General features: G+C 43.8%; 1 protein-coding gene across 1 annotated transcript in view; it reads right to left on the bottom strand.

Moving 5' to 3' along the window:
* The window catches only part of TMEM131 (transmembrane protein 131), a 166,473-nt gene that overhangs the window by 24,574 nt on the left and 127,685 nt on the right, over positions 1 to 14,214 (bottom strand). The window contains exons 10-16 of the mRNA XM_082220003.1: positions 13,417 to 13,567; positions 13,271 to 13,327; positions 12,109 to 12,170; positions 2,676 to 2,784; positions 1,728 to 1,836; positions 591 to 744; positions 324 to 494 (exon numbers count right to left, since the gene is read on the bottom strand). Coding sequence (XP_082076129.1) covers positions 324 to 494; positions 591 to 744; positions 1,728 to 1,836; positions 2,676 to 2,784; positions 12,109 to 12,170; positions 13,271 to 13,327; positions 13,417 to 13,567 — 813 coding nt within the window. The remainder of the gene's footprint in view (positions 1 to 323; positions 495 to 590; positions 745 to 1,727; positions 1,837 to 2,675; positions 2,785 to 12,108; positions 12,171 to 13,270; positions 13,328 to 13,416; positions 13,568 to 14,214) is intronic.

The following is a 14,214-nucleotide window of genomic DNA, read 5'->3' as shown; positions in this document are numbered from 1 at the left end:
TAATGTAATTCCTATAAATTCAATTTCAATCAAACAGCAAACATACAAAAATAATATCTAACACATATTACATCCCGCAGAACTGCCACATGGCAAAAGAGGAGAATGGGTTCCATCCATAGGTCTATTCTAGCAGGCGTTAGACTGCTGAAATATAAACCAGCTACCAAATTTGTATTCAGTTTATGGTTCAAATTCAAGACTACAGTTTGAATTTGGCTTCACTGCTGAGCACATGTTATCCAGAAACACAAAGAAACCACATCCAATGTATTTCACTTTAAAAACAGAAAAGATTTTTTTTAAAAAACTGATATACTTACATCTAAAAATCCAGTGTATGCTCTTACAGGTAGATGAAATTTAGAAGCATTTGTAATGAGCAAAATATTGTTATCAATGTGAAGAGATGACAAGGAAGCCACAAAATAAAGTGTGAAAATATATCTGGATTCATTTGGTGGAATTAAAACTGGTTTGCTGAAGTTGTGTACCTAGTATAATGAATAAATATGATCCAGGTTAACAGTGAATCCAATTTATGTAACATTTAATAGCAACGAAATAGTTCAGCGCGTAATTGGGCTTACTTTAAATATTCCTTTGATTTCATCTGGTAGCATTATATCATGAATGAGGACTGCAAAATTGAATGTGTTTGTTAAGTAGATTGGTCTTTCCACAGAGTCTGCCGGACTGTCACGAATATGAAATAATGTGGCTGCATGATCAAATCCTAAGTACCTATTTCAAAATATAAAAAAGCCAAAAAGTAGAGATTTGTACAATCCTCTATAAGAAAAACTCACAATAACCACCAGAAAATTGGTTAGGCACTGAGATGAGGAACCTGACTCTCCAAATGTCGTTGGACTCAAATTCCATCAGCTCTAGCAAATATGACTAAAGCTGAAGAACGATCAAAGTTGTAGTCCAATATCATCTGGAGGGCCACAGGTTTTCCATCCAACAGCAGCAGTTTAAGATCTCTTTTTGGATTGTTACTCAACTTCAGAAACATCATATAATGCCTGAAGGACTGCCAATTGGCAGGCCACAGACCCATTCCTGCTTTTACTTATCAGCAAGTTTAAATTCACCCAAAGGACCCAGATTCATTCCCCATGCCCTATCGTCATATCCTGCCCAAGCCAGGTGTGTAATTCAAATACATAAAACTTAAAAATCAATACTGAGAAATATAATGGTCTGAAGAATTTATACACTTGTTCCATTTAGCAGCAAAGAAGTCTGAAACCAAATACATTACCCAGCAAATAAAGAGTTATAACCAGCACTTAAAACGTGGAAGAATTAGAATATACTAGCTTATAAATGTAGAAGTTAGAAACAGTAAAAAAGCAATTGCTCAAGCCTGTCCCAAACACTTGGAGCAATGGGCAAAATAAAGTTATCTGAGTGCAAGCCAACACTATTCATGGCAATAGTCACATGCTTTGTTTAAACAGGGCTGTGTGATGGCCACTGCACACTGATCCTTTGGCTCTGATTCAGTTTGTAGCTCTTTATCCAGGACGGAATACACAAAAAATCAGTGCAGTGTCCACACAATAATACAGGCTTTAAACCCAGTGTCCCTATTATAAGAAAGACTCATTTGGAAGCATATTTATTTGCTACAGGAAGCCATGCAAGTGGTTAGTTACTTATGTACAGGAACGAGGTGTGAGTTAAATGTAAGACAACGGTATCCCGTGCAATCTTACCCATCTAACACTTCTGCTTGATATGGAATTTCAAGTTTTGAGTAACTCTTCTCTTTTGCTTTTACTGTTATTTTTCCTGAAAACTGTGCAGGTCGTTTTGCTTTCGATGCTATATGGTACATACAAATAGATAAATAAAAGCAAACAGTGTTACTATTATCGACTCATACACAAAATTGACACATATTTATTTTTACTCTAATAGTAAAACTGTCACTGTTGGGGCTTTGATTTACTACAAAGTATCATAAACCATTTTGATCACATTTGTAACTAAGCTACTCCTGTAATATATTAGGGTGCAGTTACTGTTTAGCTCTAAAATGTGAGTATTATGCTACTTGCTGAATTCAAGTGGCTTCAAGGAGGGTGGGTGATACAGCAACATCCCTTCTTCAACTTTTAGCTGAGAGGTGGGGAAACCTATGAGCCTGCAAATGTTGCTTCCTGTTAATTCTAACCAAATGCCATGCTGGCCTAGGCTACTGGGAGCTGTCACCCGTCAACATCAGAAAGGCCACAGATTCCCCTTTTTAGCAAAAAAGATGAAGACTTCAGTAGACAGTCATCATTAAATGCTCTCCCCTCTTGGTCTCTGTGTATATACACTGAACAGAATGATTAAACACATGGGATGGGATTCAGAGGAAAACTCAAAGAAGGCAGCTGGAGGAAGCAGACTTTCCCAGCCCCTCCTCTGCCTAGCAGCATCCTGAAAAGTCTCTCCTGAGAGTTTGGGGGTGGGGGTTGCGGGAAAACCAGGAAGAAACTTCTACAACTGCAGCAATATCCCTGGCAGTATTATGTAACTCGTTCCAAGCAGTAACTGCGTTCAAAAGAAAAGCAAGTGTGGACCCCAAACTAAGAAATATGTTCAGATACGCTGACAAAAGGCTTCCCATCCAGTGAATGAGAAACATACAACTTCCAGAACAGACCTTTACTTACCGTCAAAGCTAATACTTGCAACTTTGGTATATTTACTTTCAGAAGCTCGAAGTGTAATTGGCTTGAAATGTACTGTGATAGCTTCATTCTGTGGTGTGGGTCTAACACTCTGGAAAAGCATAAAAGAAGTGCTATTGAAAAAGTCTGTATATATCTGTTATCTTTTCCTTCAAAAGTTGAGAATCTGCTGACACTTATTCTAAGTTATAAAAATGTGGATACATGTCATTAGAACAACACGAGTCAGGAATGTTTCCAAATATATATACATAATTTATAGCAGAAACAACTGTGAAACTCCAGCAGATTTACTAGGTTTGTTTCATTTTATTTCAACACATGCCTGTTTCACTAGAAAAGGAGGCAATTAACTAGGTTGGGGGTGTTTTTTGCCTAAAATGTCTGTAGCTATCTAAAGAGAACTAGCCTTTCAGCGCAAGGTGCACCAAAAGAATATCAGAGCCATCTATATGTTTTATTAATGAGAATGCACACATCAAAAATAGCACTACACTTCCATCTTAAATTTTACAAGAGTTATACTTGAGGTTGTTCCTGTGCTCGTATACCTAGCGCAATTGTTTAGAGACCCTCCACAAGGCAGAACACTACACTCACATTATTTTAACTGTGTCTTCACTTCCAGTATCTCCACTTTAGAAAGCTAAACAGCTGAAGACACATGCTGGCAGCATTGCAGAGCAGCAGGGAATGCCAAAAACAAACCAACAAATTATTTAAGTGTCTTAAAGACAGCCCTGTTTAGGGAACTTTTTAATGTTTGCTGTTTTATTATGTTTTTAATATTCTGTTGGGAACCGCCCAGAGTGGCTGGGGAAACCCAGCCAGATGGGTGGGGTATAAATTTTGTTGTTGTTCTTGTTTCGAATGTGGCCTAATTCTGCGAAAGACCAACTATTTTGAGAGAAATGCAAACTCCAGCTAGAACATGAAGGCTAAAGATTAAGACTTTCAGGTCCAGAGGCTTTGAGGTGTGGAATCAATATCAAGCAGCACATCCAAAAGCTCAGAGCGCAGATTTCCATTCCAGTTACTAGGCCTTCAAGGTAACACCATGTGACACGAAGGAAAGAACTCAAATAAGGATAAGAAAGATGAGAGAACATCAAGATAAGAATGTGTCAGAATAAAGTTGACAGACGACAACAACAACAACGAAGGACGCCCCCCCCCTTCAGAAGATAATATAGAAAGATACCAAGAAGATACCTCATTCCAAGGAAGAGAGAGGATGAGCATGCAAAATTCATAATTATGGATGAATGTACAAGCCTTAGAACCATAGAAGAGGGATTCTCATGTTTCAAGCAAGTTTAAACAAGTTTTGTAATTTACTGTTAATATGAAGTACGTCATATATATACTACAAAGTGCAGGGTCAGGAAGGGAGAGGGCCTTTTGGAAGGAATACTGCCTGAATGAAATCAGCTATTAAGCATACAGTCTTTCACCACCATCTAAATGTATTTTGTTGTTGTTCTAGTTGTCAGTTCTCAATGAAAAACATTTAAAAGAAATGTTAGAACTAGTTAATATAGCAATACACACATTTTACTTAAACTTCCATATAAACTTTGATACAGAACTATCATATATTGTGTTACCAAACATAAATTTCAATTCTAATGGAAGGATAATGGCTATAGTTATGCAACTCAGCTGAATAGTAAGCGCTGCTGACAAAACAGTAAATACACAGTCTTCTGGCTCAGAACCAGCAATGCTATAAATACGTACATGATCTTTTTACATTAATTTAGTATTATTTTTAATATTATAAATTGCCTTTCTTCTTTTAAAATTGTTCAGTTTCACAGACTTCAATATAAAGTGTCAGTAAAGGTAAAAACTTTTTATGACTATAGTAACTGGCAACAATACTCTTAAAGTGCCTCGAAGGAATTTAGTTCTATGAGTATCTAGCTTAAATTTCTGCTAAATATAGTCTTGGCCTTTTCCCATGACATTAGCATGAAGTTTGAAACCAGTTTCTTCCTCGCTTCCAACTGTATCAGAACAAACTCCAAGAGACATATATCCCTGTCCTCCCCCCGCCCCATGTTTACATGGAAATATGAGCAAATAGTTTAGCCTTTAAGATATGCTTGATGGTATCTGACACTTCCCCAACCCACTTAACATCTAAGATGGTAGCAGAAATCTGAGCAGCGTCAAAACACTGGGACTGTATATTACGAGGTCATACAGTCAGTATTTCTTCAGTCAAGAATGAGGGCAAAATATCAGAGAATGAGGTGTTAAAATAATATGATTCCGAAGCTTGGCTATATAATCCACTGCTCAGTAGTTTAACACTTATCACCTTTGCCATCAGACGCAAAAGAAAATGTAAGTAAAATTATGTACATTACTTCTGCTGCATCAATGATTCCTGTTTTTAACATCAGTGACTCCATATTTTTGCTCACTTACTGCAAGCAGCCTTTCTGTCACTAACCCTGTGGTGTAGTGTGCAATTTGAAAAATCTAAGCTGACCATTCTGTATTTTTCTCTGCACTCTGTAAGTCAGAGGGAGGGAAACAGGCCAGACCTATGAGTTCACAAAGGGTTCATTAAGGCCTGGAGCTCTTTGTAGAACATCCTTATGTGAGGATATACACACAGGCCTTTCACTTTTTATAAGCCATTGTAGATTGTCAGGGAACTGACATCAGAGGAAAGGGAGGTGGTAGGGCTCCCAAAGACTGGGAGAGAGCCAGCAGCTAAAGCAGGGACAAGGAGGGGGAGCGAGGGGTCTCTGGAGGAGGATCTCAGTAATGCTGAGAGAGACGCAGCAGCCCAGGCAGGAAACAGCAGGGGAGAGAAAGGGGTGAGAGATACTTCCAGCGAAAATAGCGGGGAGGTGTCAGAAGCAACTGCAGGGAGACCCTTGCTTCGCCGGAAGCTGCCACGTCGTGAGTCCAGGAGACGCGTTTCCGTTAAGGAACTTCTTTGCTGGAAGCGCTTCTGCAGGCAGCCACTGTCAGACTCTACTAGTGACTAGAGCAGACATGTCTGAGGAGCTCTGTCACACACAGAGGTTTGTGGGGCCGCACAAACTCTGAAGGGGCACTATTTTAAGCACAAGCAGCTAATCATCCCCTGACAGCAGTCTGACAGTCTCTGTACGCTGCCTGTGCAGGAGAAAGCATCATGAGCGACCCAGCCGGAGACGGAGCCGGAGGAGCAGGGGGTGGAGCTGGTCCAAGCTTGGAAGAAAGATACCGAGCGTTGGAGGTCCAACTTGCGCTGCAGACGGCGAGGCTCGAGGAGAGAAGGGCTCAGGATGCTGACAAAAAGGGGAGAACCACTCAGTTCCCCAGAAAGGTACCAGGATTGGTGCAGAAGTTTGGGGGGGACCCCAAGGATTACCATGCCTTTAGGACTGAGATGCAATATGCCCTGAATGTGCAGTTTGATGAGTTCCCTGATGAGGAATCGCGAGTTGCTTTCGTAATTGGGCATCTTGAGAAGGGGGCGCGGGACTGGGTTCGACCCCTGATGGCAACGCACAACGATATCCTAAAGGACACTATGAAATTCTTTCGTGCAATGGATATCATGTTTTCCAGCGATATTGAGGAAGGGGTGGTGCGCAGACAGCTAATGGCTTGCAAGCAGGGAAGCAGATCTGTCCGTGAGTACTGGACTGAATTTACCATGCTGATTCACAGATTGGGGTGGGATTTATCGGCAGCACCCATTCAGATGCTATTTGAAGAAGGTCTTTCTTCAGCTGTGAAAGACGAGCTGGCCAGGAGCCCCAGGGCGGTGTCTATGGATCAGCTGACCAAATCTGCGCTGACCATTGGAGCGCGCCAGGAGGCAAGAGCCTTGGAGAGGCGGGAAGGGAGAGGGGAACGTTGGAAGGAGTTACGCATTCCAGACATTCCTGAGCCAGCTTTCCCGCCGGCGGAGCCGATGGAAATCGGAACAGCCCGCGCGCGCGCAGTTTCAAAGCCCAGTGAGGGGGCGAAGAAGGAGGGAAAGGGAGCCCGGAAATGCTATCTCTGCCAACAGCCAGGCCACTTTGCCAGAGTCTGCCCCCAGAGGAAGGAATGGCAAGGGATGGTGGGAGCAGTTGAGGGGGAAGAGCAGGGAGAAACGGAGCAGGTAAAAGCCAACGCCTGGTTGCCAGAGTCAGGGCACTGCAGCCAGGCCAAAGAGCAGTGAAAGTGCCCGTGCCAGAAGCTCCTCGACCTGCTCTAGTGATTGAAGTGTCGCTAGAGCTGCAAAATGGACACCCCCTAAAAATAAAGGCGCTGTTGGACTCAGGCAGCTCCTGCAATTTTATGAGCAAGGAGTTTGCTGCTGAACATCAGATACAGACTATCCCTTTAAGCAACCCCCTGCAGGTGACCACGATCGATGGCAGGGAACTGTTGGGAGGAGGAGTCAGCTTGCAGACCGTCCCAATGATAATGAGGGTGGCAAGGCACACAGAACTGATAGCGTTTAATGTGGCCACCTTGGGAGGCGCTCCCATTATTTTGGGAATGAGCTGGCTAGCCTTACATGATCCGCTGGTGGGCTGGCATCAAAGAGTGGTTTCCTTCGGTTCAGCACATTGCTTAGAACACTGCAGGGGGGAAAAGGGGTCAGCAGGGGCCCAAGCCACCCTAGCAGGGACTGAAGTAATGGAGAAGGGGAAGGTGCCACCACAGTATGCTGATCTCAGCGACGTGTTCAGCGAGAAGGAAGCTGACCAACTACCCCCGCATAGGCCCTTTGATTGCCAGATCAATTTGCTCCCTGGAGCACAGCTTCCTGTAGGCAAGTTGTATGCCATGTCAGACAGGGAAATGCAGGAGTTGCGAGCGTTCATTGACAAGAACCTGAAGAGAGGCTTCATCAGAGAGTCCAAGGCAGCGGGGGGTAGCCCAGTGTTTTTTGTGGATAAAAAAAACACGGACAAGCCGAGGCTGGTATGTGACTTTCGGCGCCTAAATGCAGTGACAGAGCCGGCGGCTTTTCCTATGCCCAGGATTGATGATATTTTGACCAGGGTGCGAAAAGGAAAGATTTTTACAAAGCTGGACCTAAGGGGGGCGTACAACCTGATACGTATAAGGAAAGGGGATGAATGGAAGACCACCATGTTCACCCCTTTGGGGGCATTTGAATACCTCGTTATGCCTTTTGGATTACAAACAGGCTCCGCGTGTTTTCAAGCCTTCATGAACCACGTACTGGGGCCTTTGCTCTACAAGAATTGCGTGGCCTTCTTAGATGACGTGTTGGTGTATTCGGAGAATGAGGAGCAACATGTGAGAGACGTCCGAGAAGTGTTGAGCAGGCTGCAAGCCAACAGACTGTGGGTGAAACTGGAGAAGTGTCAGTTTCATACCAAGGAGGTGGAATTCCTGGGGTACCGCTTGTCAGACAAGGGGTTGGCCATGGACCCCGGCAAGGTTCAAGCGGTGCTGGAATGGAAAACACCCAAGACCAAGAAGGATGTGCAGAGGTTCCTAGGGTTTGGAAACTTTTATCGTAAGTTCATCCGAAACTTCGCCCACCTGACGGCGCCCATCACGGACTGTCTCAGCAGTAAAAAGAAGTTTGTTTGGACGGGGGAGGCGGAGCGAGCGTTTGAGGAACTGAAAAGGGCCTTCGCCTCGGATGAACAACTTCTACATGTGGATTTACAAAAAAAGCTGAGGGTCGAAACAGACGCTTCTGACAGAGCCATAGGGGCGGTGCTTCTTCTGCAGCCAGGGAAGGAGGGGTCAGAGTGGCGACCGTGTGCCTTCTTTTCGCGAAAGCTGAACAAGTCCGAGAGGAACTACACGGTGTACGACCGGGAACTTCTTGCGATTTATGAGGCCTTCCGGAGATGGAGGCACCTGCTAATTGGTGCACAACAGAAGGTGCAAGTGTGCACGGACCATAAGAATCTAGAGTATTGGAGAACTGCGCGAGTGCTCAACCAACGGCAGTTGAGATGGGCCCAGGAGTTCTCCAAATTTAACTTTGAGATTTGTTACGTACCAGGCCCGGAGAACGTTAGGGCGGACGCTCTCTCACGCAAACCTGAATATTTGGAGGGAGAGGGTGCACCCGAAGAGACCCATGTCATTCCCGAGGACCGCTGGGTGTGTGGGGCGGCATTGGTGGGGCAAAGGGAACTGGTAGAGGGAACGGTGCAGGATGAATACGCCCAGGACAAAATCAGGGGTCTCAGGAGGGAGGGAGACAAACCCGGGGGTTTTGAGGAGAGAAACGGGGCGTTGTACTACAAGGGAGCGTTATACATACCTGAAGGGGAATTGAGGGAAAAGGTACTCAAGCAACTGCACGATAGCCCCACAGCAGGGCATTTTGGGCAACACAAAACCATGTGGCTGGTTACCAGGGAATTCTGGTGGCCCAAGGTCAGGGAAGATGTGCGGGAATATGTGAGAGGGTGTGACCGATGCCAACGAGCCAAGGGGGAGAGGCGGGCACCGGCAGGTTTATTAGAACCACTACCCACGCCGGAGAGGCCATGGGAGGCAGTGGCAATAGATTTCATGACTGATCTGCCCAGGTCCAAAGGGAAAACAGCCATCATGGTTGTGGTAGACCTGTTAACCAAGATGGCCCACTTTATAGCCTGCTCACATGCGGTCACAGCGGAAGAAACCGCTAAATTGTTTGTGGAAAATGTGTTTAGGCTGCATGGCGCCCCCTTGAGGGTGGTTTCTGACCGAGGGAAACAATTTACTTCCAGGTTCTGGAGGAAGCTCATGAGCTTATTGCATGTAGAGGTGAATTTCTCTACTGCCCGTCATCCAGAAACCAACGGGCAGGCGGAAAGAGCTAATGGTGTCCTCCAGCAATATTTGAGGTGTTATGTGAATGACAGAGAGAATGATTGGGTGGAGAAGCTGGCGTTGGCAGAATTTGCCTACAACAATGCAGAGAACGTGTCCACGGGGATGAGCCCTTTTTTGGCTAATCACGGGTGTCATCCCCGAGCCTTCCCAGGGGGGGAGGGGGAGAACTGGAGCGTTCCAGCCGCAGAACAGTTCGTTGAAGAAATGGAAGCGATCCATCGCCAGCTCCAACTTAATTTAAACAGGGCGAAGGAGGAATATAAGAGGCAGGCAGACAAAACCAGAAGGGAAGGGGAAAGCATTAGGGTGGGGGACCAGGTGTGGCTGTCCACCCAAGGGTTACCATTTAAAGGAGGTTGTAAGAAGTTAAGACCCAAAAGACTGGGCCCATTTGAAGTCACGCAACAGGTCAACCCAGTGGCTTTCAGACTCCGGTTACCGAACCACATGAAGTTGCACCCAGTGTTCCACAGGTCGTTGCTGTCACCGTATATAGGGGACAGAGAGGGGAGGGTCAATAGGGGACCAGCTATGGAGGAAAAAGAACACAGCTACCATGTAGCGGAGATTCTCGATTCCAGGTGGAAGGGAGAGCAAGTAGAGTATTTGGTAATGTGGGAAGGGGAGCCGGAGTCGGAAAACACCTGGGTCAGGGCAGAGGATGTAGATGACGAGGTTTTGATTGAAACTTTTCATCAGAGATTCCCTCGAAAACCCCAGCCAGTGGCGAGGTTCCGGAGGGAATACTTCGCCACCACCGACGAAGAAGAAGAGTGGGAGGGGTTCTCTGATTCCGAGGTGGAGGAGGATTCAGCGAGTCGGAACGAAGACCGATGGAGGGAAATGTTCGAGACGTCTGAAGATGAAGAGGATTCTTTTCGGGGTTTCAGCTCCTCACCACACAGAGGAGAGAGTAGGGGCGGGGGAGAAGGGGGCCCTGGAGGGGAGGTGGATGTCAGGGAACTGACATCAGAGGAAAGGGAGGTGGTAGGGCTCCCAAAGACTGGGAGAGAGCCAGCAGCTAAAGCAGGGACAAGGAGGGGGAGCGAGGGGTCTCTGGAGGAGGATCTCAGTAATGCTGAGAGAGACGCAGCAGCCCAGGCAGGAAACAGCAGGGGAGAGAAAGGGGTGAGAGATACTTCCAGCGAAAATAGCGGGGAGGTGTCAGAAGCAACTGCAGGGAGACCCTTGCTTCGCCGGAAGCTGCCACGTCGTGAGTCCAGGAGACGCGTTTCCGTTAAGGAACTTCTTTGCTGGAAGCGCTTCCGCAGGCAGCCACTGTCAGACTCTACTAGTGACTAGAGCAGACATGTCTGAGGAGCTCTGTCACACACAGAGGTTTGTGGGGCCGCACAAACTCTGAAGGGGCACTATTTTAAGCACAAGCAGCTAATCATCCCCTGACATAGATTATTACCAAATATGAAACTAATGATGCCCCACATTTTGTGAGATATGCTTCTGTGCCTCTGAGTTTGAGCCCAGGAAACGCTATGGGCTATCTTTATAATGACAACAGCTTGTTAAACCCACTGGTGCTGCTAGCAAGTTAGAGAGGAAAAAGACTCCAGAGGAGTTAGTCTTATACAAACTAAAAAGAAAAGACATAGCCTCTGGTCTAAGAGATTATCCACTAGTCATCATTTCTCCCCTTTATACAGGAAGAGGTAAAACAAAGCTATTGCTGCAAGAGATAAATATACATTTCAAAGACATGGAAACAAGCACAGTACTCTCTCATCTCCCATGCTGGACAAACTAGAACAGTGGTTGAGAAAAGGGATTTAGACAACAACCAGAGACATTGCTTGGTGACAAAAGCATTTCAGCACTGACAGAACACACCAGCTCAAGCACCTTAGCCTGAAAGAGAATATTTGTGACTAACCAGATGTTTGAATCGTATTCTGGGTTTGGGACAGGCCTCTTTAGCTTTGAGTCTCAAAACTGCCTCCTTTACAGTGGTTAAGAGAAATCTCTATTGCAAGCCAATATTAACCACTTTTATATGCTGAAGTTTGTTGTGAAATACCAGCTACAAAAGAACCTTTAATTCTTGTTTGCATTTTTATTTTGTAATTGTCATACTGGTTATCTGCATGCTTTTCAAGGCATTTGCCCTGAATGATTTAGTCAGAAATAACTGGGAATTATTAAATGCATTTCCATGTACTTGCTGGAAATCCCATTGCTTTTTATTGTAATGTGACACCATAACAGCAATTATTTAAGATAGTTGTACAATTACAAGCTGTAAGTATTAATTTATGATGACACTGAAAAGTAAAGCCTGAATAACAAGCAACTAAACAAACCTTTAAATATGCCCCTGTAGTCTTAGTCTTTAGTAGCAAGTTGAAGGGAATGCAAAGTGGGGGAGCTTTAGTTCGGTTTAACTATACAGTCACAACATGTAGCATGGGAAGGATACACTGCTGAAAGCTGTTAAGTGCATCGAAAGCGGCATTTCGTTGAGTCCATTTGGAAAAAGGGACTAAACTAACAGAACTTGAGCTTTGATATCTAGTGGATTCATGCTATCTTTTACGTCTAGAAAAATATATTGAGATAGTGAAATAAAAGAGGTAATACTTACTGTTATTGGTACATCCTTTGTTCCTGAATTTAACAAGTGTAGATTTAAGATTTTGGGCAGATCTGTTGAAAGCCAATAAAAAAGCACTAAGGCTCGTTTGCATAAAAGGGATTTTTTTAAAGTCAAGTCAGCTTTGTGACATTTATTCAAGTTATCCAATGCTGAAATTTTACTTAATTCTTGCACTTCTCCATTCCCTTCTCCCCCAGACATAAGGAGCGGATGTTTGGTGCTTCTGCTTCTAATCTGCAGTAAGCAATAGTCTGCCATTTTATCCAACTGTAGCAAACTGTGGTTAGTATGCAAATTAATTTGTTCTCCAGTCAGGATCCAGGCACGGTGGCAAACTATTGTCTAGGCAAACCATAATTTGTCACACTGGAGCAAATGGGCAAACTATGGTTTGTTGCAAGGGAAGGGAGGGGGGGATCATGGTCACCATTACTAAATCCTGATCTTCCAAACCAGCCTGGTGCCTTCCACATGTTTTAGACTACAAGTCCCACCTGCCCTTTCCCAGTATGGTCAATGGTCAGAGATTATGCAATTGATGACCGAAACACCTGAACGGCAACAGGTTGGGGAAGACTGTTTCAAACTATGATTTGGAGACTAGTCTAAATACAGATGCACCTGTGTACAGTCATCTGGCAGGTGTATAAATTAAGAGTGATGTTATAAAAACTACTATTTATAATTGTGTTATTAAGTTATTTCATTTTACTTTATATAACAAGATATCCTAGGCATTTAAATACAAATGAGGTGGATTCAGAAAGTTTCCCTCATGCAGAATTCTGCTAGAAGAAGAAATTATTTTCACCAATTCCTCCTTTCCCCTGTAGCCCCCAAAGATCTGCTCTGGAGGGTTTGGGGACTCCATGAAACACTATGAAAAGTAGCCGCAGAGATAATACCAAAAATCACCTTCCTGCACCCCGTCTCCAGAAGAACCCTGGATTTTGATTTTTATTTATTTATGTAAATGGGTGGATCCTTTCCATTAGCAGCAGGACCTGTCTGGATGCAACCCAATACATATGAAGGCCTACATGCAAAGGCTAAGGAACAAACACATGAAACTGATATTATGCAGCTCTTGCAAAATGAGGTGTGTCTACTCACAATCTGAAATGGAGGTGTATTAAAATATAGGACTCACCTTGGGTTCTTAAAGTACCAAAATCTAGCATTTCTGTCGATGAATAAATTCCTGGGGCTTTAAGATAGGACAAAACAAAGTGAGTATCTTTCACTACTGCAGTAGGAAAATACATGAAGTTGATGAAACATTACATTTCTACAAACCTGTTGTGACTTCTACTTCTACTGGCAGAATAATAAACTCTGTGCTGTCTGAGGCATTTGTTTTTATTCGAATGAAGGCTGTGTAATTATCTGCTTCCCTTGAAGAGAAACTGGCTCTCATAACTCCTTTAGTTTCATAGGGGGGAATTTCCTATTGAAACAGACAATTGTGCAGAATATAAAAGTCAGTATAATAAAAAGGTCCACAATACCAGCTATAATACAAGTGGAATATAGAGTATACAGTTGGTGTTTTTAGGCAATTAACTAACTAAATGGTGAGATGGAAGTGTCAAACAGTTTCAAAAACAACCATCGCATAAAAGGTTCAGAATCATCACGTGTAGATTATTCATGCTGACAAGTAACAGTTTGTTAAACCTGCCTTTTCCTAAGTGCGTAAGACTAGTTCTGTTGTAAGAAACCAGTACAAGAAACATATTTGGTGATGCTACCAATCTTTTAGAGAAACACTTAAAAGCCTATTTTGCATCAGTAGCACAAAAACATGTAGATACTTCTGTCTATACCATCCAAGCCCACTCATTCCCCACTCCCACAACAAGCAAGCCATAATTTTCTTTCCTCCTGTGCATTCAGAATTTCTGGAAAGCCTACATTATAGCAAAGAGAACAGGACTTAATTTGTCTATACGCTTCAAAAGTGGGAGATTCTAATCACTGCTACTCAGAAAGTGTAAAAATAAATATTTAAGTTATACTCAGACTAGACCCACTGAAATAAATGAAAATGACCAACTTAGGTCCATTTTCAATGGGTTTCAATAGGATTTAAAA

This window comes from Podarcis vaucheri (assembly GCF_965113315.1).
Source record: "Podarcis vaucheri genome assembly, chromosome: 4".
Classification (NCBI taxonomy): domain Eukaryota; kingdom Metazoa; phylum Chordata; class Lepidosauria; order Squamata; family Lacertidae; genus Podarcis; species Podarcis vaucheri.
The sequence above is the reverse complement of the archived record's forward strand: the minus strand, read 5'-3'. Positions and strand labels throughout refer to the sequence as shown.